This window comes from Phycodurus eques, chromosome 11, assembly GCF_024500275.1.
Source record: "Phycodurus eques isolate BA_2022a chromosome 11, UOR_Pequ_1.1, whole genome shotgun sequence".
NCBI classification, from domain to species: domain Eukaryota; kingdom Metazoa; phylum Chordata; class Actinopteri; order Syngnathiformes; family Syngnathidae; genus Phycodurus; species Phycodurus eques.
Genome location: NC_084535.1, coordinates 25,623,283 through 25,634,245, shown reverse-complemented (window position 1 = coordinate 25,634,245; position 10,963 = coordinate 25,623,283). Strand labels below are relative to the sequence as shown.

General features: G+C 43.0%; 1 protein-coding gene across 2 annotated transcripts in view; it reads left to right on the top strand.

Annotated features, from left to right (window-relative positions):
* Positions 1-1,788: 1,788 nt before the first annotated feature.
* yipf4 (Yip1 domain family, member 4) overlaps positions 1,789-10,963 on the top strand; it is a 31,157-nt gene continuing 21,982 nt past the window's right edge. The window contains exons 1-2 of one of the 2 annotated variants that reach the window (XM_061689823.1): positions 1,789-2,011; positions 2,476-2,680. In XM_061689823.1, coding sequence (XP_061545807.1) covers positions 1,954-2,011; positions 2,476-2,680 — 263 coding nt within the window. In that variant the 5' untranslated portion in view covers positions 1,789-1,953. The remainder of the gene's footprint in view (positions 2,012-2,475; positions 2,681-10,963) is intronic. The other variant, XM_061689824.1, reaches the window with a different exon arrangement.

The following is a 10,963-nucleotide window of genomic DNA, read 5'->3' as shown; positions in this document are numbered from 1 at the left end:
GAGATGATTGACACATATAGTGGAAATGAAGTGACAGTATTATTTGTTGGATACGCTGATACTATGGTCAAAAGAGGAAGGTACAATTGCAAAAAAAATAAACTCATTGGATTACCTGGATTTCTGCATTAATTGCAAGTAAGTCACAACATCAGGCAAAAAAAGTTTGCTTAACCTATGTTTTTGTGATTCTATTGGATACATCATGTAAACATTCACAGGGAAGGATGAAAAAAGTATGTGGACCCTTAGGCAAATAACTTTGCAAAGGACTCATCGGAGTCAAGAGTCAGCCAATCAAAAGTCCAATTATTGTGATGAGAGAGGATGTGTTGATTAAAGCTGCCCTACCCAATAAAAACACCAGTTGAAATGTTTTCATTCTTTAGAAGCATTGCGGCACGACAAACCCAAGCCCTCCCCATTGAGCCCTCCCCATCGGTCAGGGGGGCACAATCTAGGGAGCGTCTCACAGAGCGCCATTCAGGCCAGTCCCGCCATTGGCAATGGATAACAAAAGTATTTCACAAACAGTAAACTGTAATAACACTATAAATTATAACACACAAACAAATCTGCGATATTGCGGTTCCGTGAAGCATGAACCACAATATACATGGGGTTTACTGTACTGTATACATATTTTCAAAGAATATTTTAAATAATAAATGTTATAACTTGTGCTTAACGCCTGTAAAACTGGGTCGTGACTCGTGATTTGGCGACAATAGGAAAATGCGGGTCCCAGGGTCACAACAGTTGAGAACCAATGGACTACCGGTCAAAGTAACGGTATTATCTATCCACAAAATCTATTTATGTATTTATTTATTTATTTGTTTGTTTGTGGCACAGTGGACGACGGGTTAGAGCGTCTGCCTCACAGTTCTGAGGACCAGGATTCAATCCCCGGCCCCGCCTGTGTGGAGTTTGCATGTTCTGCCCGTGCCTGCGTGGGTTTTCTCCGGGCACTCCGGTTTCCTCCCACATCCCAAAAACATGCATGAATTGGAGACTCTAAATTACCCGTAGGTGTGAATGTGAGTGTGAATGGTTGTTTGTTTGTATGTGCCCTGCGATTGGCTGGCAACCAGTTCAGGGTGTACCCCGCCTCCTGCCCGATGATAGCTGGGATAGGCGCCAGCACGCCCACGACCCTAGTGAGGAGAAGCGCCTCAGAAAATGAATGGATGGATGGATATTTGTTTGTTCATTTATTTATTTATTCATTTAAAGGATCCCCATTAGCTTGTGCCACAGCAGTTTGGTAATCTTCATATAATCAACAATACAACTATTAAATCAGTACAACCTGCGACCACCGCTAAATATTCATCCACATCCAACCACATTCACTCATGGGGAATGTGGGTTAAGTGTCTTGCCCAGGGACACAACAACGTCATGCACTTGGGCGGGGATACGAACTGGCGACATTAGGCCATGATAGTGTTGACAGCATTTTATGAATGCTGGTTCTGGAAGAGCCGGCCTATTTTGAGCAATTTGTTGTCTTACTAGCTCACTTTTTGAGGCAGCAGCCCAGACCACTGAACAATATTCCATATGGGATAAAATTCATCATTTTAAAAATGATATGTATATGAGCCTATAAACTGGTAGGAATGTTTGACATTGTCTTATCATATGAATGCCGAAACCCATTTTTTAAATTATTCTATTTATATGCTCAGATCATGACAAACGATTGACCAATAACCTAAAGTACTCCTCAGTGTTTCCTCACTGAGTTCAGGGGACCTGAATGCATCATGAGACGTGTACCATTTCCCAGCTTCCCCTGTACTTCCGCTTTCCATCGCAGAACAAAAACAAGATGCGATAGTCCAACTCCACAAAGAGTTGTGATCAGTAACAGCGATTACCTGAGATAAGTGACAGCTCTCTTATTCGAATGGTATTTTCTGAAATTGACGTGTTGAAAGTGAAACCATGCAGTTTTCTCCAAACAACGGAGACTTTACATTCGTCTCCTCGACAGAGGCGCAAGGTAAGCTAATGCTAGTTAAGCTTCACAACTAGCATGTGAAGCCAAATAAGTCATCGTTGCGTTGTTAATGTATTTTTCACAAAGTTTGTCTTTTTCGATATCAACAGGTGTTGCGCTCGGTGTAACGATTACATAGTTATCTGTGTAATAATGACTTGGATATGAAACACTAAAATTCACTGCCGAAGTGTCGGTACTAATGTTAGATATTCATAAACATCCAATTGGCCAGTCGATCCCATATATATTTTTGGGCATTAGATTTGGTCGGTTACAAGACAGTATTTTGCTCCTTTGACCAAAGTGTTTCTTCAGTTGTTGAGTGACATTTAGTTTAAAAAACGCAAAGTATAATGCCTAACCTTTCAAGGATACTTTATGAGAATGCATCTGATTCCTTGATTTAATATTTAATTTTTAATATTTTTTATTGATTATTAATACTTCATATTGTTTCTTTCCAGTCGTAACTGTATTAGCTTTCAAACAAATGAACAAAACCATGTACTCTACAGAGCTCAGTGGCACAATCACTGCCCCTGATATTAAACTGAATTTGGGCGGTGACAGTGGTAAAGACCCATATGCCACTGCCTTCCTGAGGCAGCGAGGGTATGGTTGGCTCCTGGAGGTGGAGGAAGATGATGGCGAGGAGAGCAAACCTCTTCTGTAAGTCAAGATTTTTTTTTCATGGCTATACCACTGCATACTTTTAGGGTCAATTGTAGGCCTGTTGAAAATAATATTTTTTTCTGATGCATCCCAATGCAGACATGAACGATTCTGCATCAATGTTGTAATGATATAATCGATTATTATTATTATTGTGGTTGTTTTTAGTTACACTCGGCAAGCGTCATCTTTATTCCATACACACAAGTGTATGCGTACTAGGTTACACTAAATGCAACAGCTTTACAGCAGCCGACGGTATCCCTGAATGGACAAATCACTGCAAAACACGACAGCAAAAAAAATTATTAATTTCGATGCATTATGATTCATTAGAACAGTTTACATCCTGAATTCTTCTGTAACTGGAAAAATCTACTTTTACAGCAACAAAGGCAAGGCAAGCATCCATCCATCCATCCATTTTCTGAGCCGCTTCTCCTCACTAGGGTCGCGGGCGTGCTGGAGCCTATCCCAGCTGTCATCGGGCAGGAGGCGGGGTACACCCTGAACTGGTTGCCAGCCAATCGCAGGGCACATACAAACAAACAACCGTCCGCACTCACATTCACACCTACGGGCAATTTAGAGTCTCCAATTAATGCATGTTTTTGGGATGTGGGAGGAAACCGGAGTGCCCGGAGAAAACCCACGCAGGCACGGGGAGAACATGCAAACTCCACACAGGCGGGGCCGGGGATTGAACCCGGGTCCTCAGAAATGTGAGGCTGACGCTCTAACCAGTTGGCCACCGTGCCGCCCATCCATTCCCAATACCGTTTAATCCTGTTCAGGGTTGCGGGGTGCTGGAGCCTATCCCACCGGACTACACTCTGAACTGATGGCGAGTCAGTCGCAGGGCACATACAGTCCCCTCCAAAAGTATTGGAACTACTTCTTCTTTTCCTTTCAGCTTTCCCGTAAGGGGTCGCCACAGCGTGTCATCCTTTTCCATGTAAGCCTATCTCCTGCATCTTCCTCTCTAACACCAACTACTCTCATGTATTTCCTCACTACATCTATCAACCTTCTCTTTGGTCTCCCTTGAGCTCTCATGCTTGGCATCTCCATTCTCATCCACCCTTCTACCAATATATTCACTCTCTGACCTCTGGACATGTCCAAACCATCGAAGTCTGCTCTCTCCAACTTTGTCTCCAAAACATCTAGCCTTGGCTGTCCCTCTGATGAGCTCATTTCTATTTTAGCCAACCTGGTCACTCCTAAAGAGAACCTCAACATCTTCATTTCCGCCACCTCCAGCTCTGCTTTCTGTTGTCTCTTCAATGCCACTGTCTCTAATCTGTACATCATGGCTGACCTCACCACTGTTTTATAAACTTTGCCCTTCATCCCAGCAGAGACTCTTCTGTTACATAACACACCTGACACCTTCCGCCACCCGTTCCAACCTGCTTGGACTCATTTCTTCACTTCCTGACCACACTCACCATTGGTGTGGACTGTTGACCCCAAGTATTTAAAGTCCTCCACCCTCGCTATCTCTTCTCCTTGTCACCTCACTCTTTCCCCTCCACCCCTCTCATATATGCACATATATTCTGTCTTACTTCGGCTGATCTTCATTCCTCTCCTTTCCAGTGCATGCCTCCACCTTTCTAACGGTTCCTGCACATGCTCCCTGCTTTCACTGCAGATCACAATGTCATCTGCAAACATCATCGTCCATGGGGACTCCAGTCTAACCTAATTTGTTAGCCTATCCATCACCACTGCAAACAGGAATGGGCTGAGGGTTGATCCCTGATGCAGTCCCACCTCCACCTTAAACTCCTCTGTGACACCTGCTGCACACCTCACCACTGTCCTGCTGCCCTCATACATGTCCTGTACTCTTGTAACATATGTACTTCTCTGCCACTCCAGACATCCGCATGCAGTACCACAGTTCCGCTCTGTGTACTCTGTCATAGGCTTTCTATCGCTCTACAAAGACACAATGTAGCTCCTTATGACCGCTGTATGTCTCCATCAATACCCACAAGGCAAATAATGCATCTGTGGTACTCTTTCTAGGCATGAAACCGTACTGTACTGTTGCTCGCAAATACTCACTTCTGTCCTGAGTCTAGCCTCCACTACTCTTTCCCATAACTTCATTATGTGGACCATCAACTTTATTCCTCTATAGTTCCCACAGCTCTGCACATAACCCTTGTTCTTAAAAATGGGCACCAGCACACTTTTCCTCCATTCCTCAGGCATCTTCTCACCCGCTAGAATTCTGTTGAACAAGCTGGTAAAAAAAAACACAGCCACCTCTCCTAGATGGTTCCATACCTCCACAGGTATGTCATCAGGACTAACTGACTTTCAATTTTTCATCCTCTTTAGTGCCTTTCTAACTTCGCCCTTACTAATCATTGCTACTTCCTGATCCACCACACTTGCCTCTTCTACTCTTTCTCTCTGATTTTCCTCATTCATCAACTCCTCAAAGTATCCTTTCACTGCTGGCACCAGTCAACACATTTCCATCACTATCCTAAATCACCCGAACCTGCCTCACATCGTTCTTATCTCTATCCCTCTGTCTGGCTAACCGGTATAGATCTTTTTCTCCTTCTTTAGTGTCCAACCTGGCATACATGTGATCATATGCCTCTTGTTTGGCCTTTGCTACCTCTACCTTCGCCGTACGTCACATCTCCATGTATTCCTTTCGCCTCTCCCCAGTCCTCTCAGTGTCCCACTTCTTCTGAGCTAACCTCCTTTCTTGTATTATTTCGAGGTTCCACCACCAAGTCTCCTTCTCCATTTTCCTACCAGAAGATAAACCAAGCACTCTCCTGCCGGTTTTGGCTGTAGTGTTCCTGTCTTCTGGAAGCTCCTCTTGTCCACCAAGAGCCCGTCTCCCCTCTTCCCGAAAAGCCGCACCACACTCTTCCTTTCTCAGCTTCCACCACATGGTTCGCTGCTCTGGTTTTGTCTTCTTAATCTCCCTCCACCACCAGAGTCATTTTTCACACCACCATCCTATGCTGTGTAGCCACACTCTCCCCTGTCACTACCTTACAGTCCGTAACCTCCTTCAGATTACATCGTCTGCACAAGATGTAATCCACCTGCGTGCTTCTACTGCCGCTCTTGTAGGTCACCTTATGTTCCTGCCTCTTCTGGAAGAAAGTTTTCACTACAGCCATTTCCATCCTTTTTGCGAAGTCTACCACCATCTGTCCCTCGAGGTTCCTTACCTGGATGCCGAAGTTACCCATCACTTCTTCATCACACCGGTTTCCTTCAACAACATGTCCATTACAATCGGCACCAATCATGACTCTCCCTCTGTGTGGGATGCTCAGAACTACTTCGTCGAGCTCCTTCCAGAATTTATCTTTCACCTCTACGTCACATCCTACCTGTGGGACATAGCCACTAATTACATTATACAAAACACCCTCAATTTCAAGTTTCAGCCTCATCACACAATCTGATACTCTTTTCACTTCCAAGACATTCTTTGCGAACTCTTCCTTTAAAATCACCCCTACTATATTTCTGTTCCCATCAACACCATAGTAAAATTATTTGAACCCTGCCCCTAAACTTCTTGCCTTATTGCTTTTCCACCTGGTCTCCTGGACACACAATATATCAACCTTTCTCCTCATCATCTTGTCAACCAACTCCCGAGCTTTTCCTGTCACAGTCCCAACATTCAAAGTCCCCACATTCAGTTCTAGGCTCTGTGCTTTTCTCTTCTCTTTCTGCCATAGGACCTGCTTTCCACCTCTTCTTCATCTTCGACCCACATTAGCGGAATCTCCACCGATGCCCTGCAGGTTGACTGTGCCGGTGGCGAACGTTGTTAACCCGATCTGGTATGGAATTCTTTGGATGAACGCTCATATTTGTTTGGCAAAGTTTTCAGCCGGATGCCTTCTTCATCCAACCCTTTGCATTTATCTGGGCTTGGGACCGGCCTACAGTTTGCACTGGCTTGTGCCCCCCATCGGGCCGTATTCCAAAAGTATTGGAATGGCAAGGTCAGTTCCTTTTGTTTTTGTTGTATACTGAAGACATTGGGGTTTCAGATCAAAAGGTGAATGAGACAAAAGTTTAGAATTCCAGCTTTTATCCACCATGGTATTTACATCTAGATGTGTTAAATTAACTTAAAGTGAATAACATTTTATATTTGGCGGCTTAACCCTTAGTTGCAGTAAGTAAGTATACAACAAAAATAAAGGAATTGATCTTGCCGTTCCGACACCTTTGTAGGGGACTGTATAGACACGGACATCCACTCATACATTCACATCTTCACTGAGTGGGAACTGAATCCACGCTGCCTGCACATAAATCAGGCGAATGTACCACTACACCATCAGTGACGGACCCGAGAGACGAAGGTGTAATTTACAGCCCAAATGTAGTGGTGCTCCGATCCATCGGCCACCGATCATGATTGGCCGATTTCCGTGGAAAACGTGATCGGCGCTCGTCTATTAATGCCTTTCGTTGCGATAACAAAAAAACAATCACCCGTGACTCGTATTTGGCAGCCTGCAGAGAATGTGTGCAGTGTAGCACGGCTGGGGAATTAATCAAAATTTGAGCGTGCAAGTTTAAGCTGTTTATTGACACACCGGTTGGAGTTTACTGTAAAACTAAAAGCACAACAAAAATAATTACCCTCATTTAATATTAAAATACAATACATACATTGTTTAAGAAATCGGCAGCTCATGCTAACAGACATTGGAAAACTCTATTGAGGGGCTCGCTAATATTAGCATTTGATCATGGGAGGGATTTACCTTCAAATATTGAATATTCACACACAAATGCTATAGTAACATACAGACAGTTAATATAACAATAGTCACAGGCATACACTCTTCCTAATGTGTGAGTTTAAGTTATAATGTGACTTTATTCTTCTCCATTTTTTTTAGCTTACAGAAAAAAGCTCAATGCATGCACCTCACCACACTGCCCCTAAGAGGCCAGGGCGCGCACAATAGGAACAGCAGATACACTCATTGACTGTACGAAAAGACACTTTTTTTCATCATACACGTGGCTGGGGAGGACACCCTTCCTCGATGTACCGGCTCAGCAACTCCGTACACAAGTTGACTAACATGCATGTGATATGGTGTTCATTCACTAATAAGTTTGATAGACACACTATAGGCTTTAATTACTTGTGCTGGGATCACTAACAACAACACAGGCTATACTAACATATCAACTCACAGATTCTTAGAGGTGTTTAGACAAAAAGAATCCCACAGCATTACTCGTCAATAGCAATGCCTTGCTCATTTTCCCACATCCTGTCCTGCCCTTTTCTGTCCTCTCTTATTTTGTTCTCTTGGTTAGTTATTGCATGTACTCACCAGGTGTCCCCCCTCCCCCCCAAATCTACAAATGACTGTTGTAATGTTACTTGTGTTCAAATATCTAGACTGTCTCACTATTATTCTGCTGTGGTTCTTACCCCTAGTCCCCTTGTCCACGCTATCGCTCTGTCAGTCCCCTAAAACCCTTTTCTGTCCAGCTGCATTTTCAATAAACATCAGAATAATAAAATACATTCCAAAATAAGCGAAGCAGTATTTTCACACGCCCCTGTTGCACAGCAAAACTGTTCCAGCACAAAGGCATACAGATCCACCATTCACATACAAACAAACAACCATTCACGCTCACATTCACACCTACGGGCAATTTAGAGTTGTCAATTAACCTACCATGCATGTTTTTGGGATGTGGGAGGAAACCGAATGGCCCGGAGAAAACCCAGGCAGGCACGGGGAGAACATGCAAACTCCACATAGTTTTTTTTTTTTTTTTTGGACAAATATAATAGACAATACAGTCATGGTGAAAAACATTGGTACGTTTTTAGCCATGACTATTTTTCTTTGTTTTTTAAATTTCTATTATTTTACTATATTATTATTTTACTTGTTACTAATTTATTTTCTGGTTGTTCATTTAAGTTAAATTTAAAGTTTAGTTTTGGTAGTTAATTTTAATGCAGCCCAATGGGGGGCACAAGCCAGTGCAAACTGTAGGCCGGATAAATCCAAGCCCGGATAAATCCAGAAGGTTGTGTCAAGAAGGGGATCCGGATTAAAACCTTGCCAAGCAAATATGAGCATTCATCCAAAGAATTCTAGAATTCCAATTCGGTCGTTCCCCGGGTTAACCCTATCCCCCACCAGCGCCATTAGCCTACAGGGGGCCGGTGGACATTTAGCCACTGTGGGTCGAAGACGAAGGAGAGGTGGAAAGTGGGTTCTTGGGCAGAAAGAGAAGAGGAAAGCACAGAGCCTAGAACTGATTGTGAGGACTTTGCATGTTGGCACTATGACAGGAAAAGCTTGGGAGTTGGTTGACATGATGATTAGGATAAAGGTTGATATATTGTGCGTCCAGGTGAGCAGGTGGAAAGGTAGTCAGGCTAGAAGTTTAGGGGGAGGGTTCAAATTATTTTACCATGGTGTAGATGGGAAGAGAAATGGAGTAGGGGTGATTTTAAAGGAAGTGCTAGCTAAGAATGAAAAGAGTTATCAGATTGAGTGATGAGGCTGAAAATTTAAATTGAGGGTGTTATGTATAATGTGATTAGTGGCTATGCCCCACAGGTAGGAAGTGACCAAGAGGTGAAAAAGATCTATACAGAAATATATACATAGAAAAGGATGACACGCTGTGGTGACCCCTGACGGGACAACCCGGAAGGAAAATAAGTTTGGGTAGTTAATTTTACTATAACGTTTTAAAATAAATTAATAATCGATTTATTAATCGTGATTTCGGTATCACTCATGATAATCGTAAGTATTTTTTCCCATAATCACCCAGCCCTTGTGTAGTGTCCCCCATCACACTGTGCAGGTGTGCAGCACCTGCAACGCAAGCCCAAACATCATAGATCATATAGCCAATACCACTCACCATAAATAAATTTTAAAATTTACAGCTAATCCATATCAACGATCTTGGCAGTCATCATCACTGAATGGTATCAGAATCGGCAGCATAAAACACTGGTCAGAGTACCCCTACAAATCAGTAAGATTAACGTTAGTCTACCTTACTAGCACAAACATTAGCACTGTGGGGTGCGGAGTGTCACTGTTAATTATGAGTACCGTTGAATGTGTGGCTTGTTTATTACAGTGACAAGTACAGTATAACGCAACCATAATGTACATACGGGGTGTTTTTTGCTCAGTGTAGTCACTCTGACATATGGTCAATCATCTGTAAGTGGCAAAGCTCTGAGTCAAGTAGTTGAAAAATGTGGCAAATGTGTCCAGAGAGGAATAAAAATAAAATGGGTCATGTACCCAAACAGAGGAGGGTTTTGGTGCAGTCAGATGAAGGAAATATTTGTTTTCTCTCGAGGTTTCTTCTTTTGGTTTGAACAAATTGAACACTTCTAAAACTTGGAGTAGTACAAAGAATATTTGTATTTTATGTTGTTATTTTATTTTGTGTGTGTTTTATTCCTTGTCAGCTGTTCTAAGATCATAAATGCACAGACATGGACCTAATGTACAGTCCTGCTCACCGTTATTGGCAGCCCCTTAATTTTTTCGGCTGATTATCGGGGCCAATATTTGGCGTTTTGGCACATATCAGGATTGGACTTTTTTTAATCCGATGGGTTTAATTTAATACTGGGTTATCTTGCAGCCACGGCAAACCTATCATCTGTCTGTGACTTCTCTCTCTAGCATTGTCCCGCACACAGCATCACCTGATTGGGTACTCGGGCATCGCCACTGCACATTAACAGCCAATCAGCATGCAGTAAAAGCCATGCAATACATGCACAATGCTCTCAGTCTCACACACACCGGACAGAGAAGAGAAAGTTTTACCAAATGGAGACGATCCAGGGAGCAAATATTTTTCAAAGGTAAGTTAAGGCAGCAAACTCTACATAAATTGTAATAAATCCTCTACAATGCAGAACTACTTGTAACATTACTATGAGCTCATTAATGTTATATACAAACACGCACAACAGCTCTCCTCACCCGCATTCCCAGCAGATGTGTCTGTTAAGTTTTAATCGCGTGAATTTTCTTACAGTATGCGTTTCCCTTGGCCGGCCCAATCCCCACATGCTGCCAGATCTCGTCCGATCTCGGAAGCTAAGCAGGGTCGTACCTGGTTAGTACTTGGATGGGAAACCGCCTAGGAATACCAGGTGCTGGGTTTGGTCAGTAGGCCAATCACCTGCTTCCTTAAAAAAACTACAGGTTACAGAAACGGCAATTACGGACTAATGTG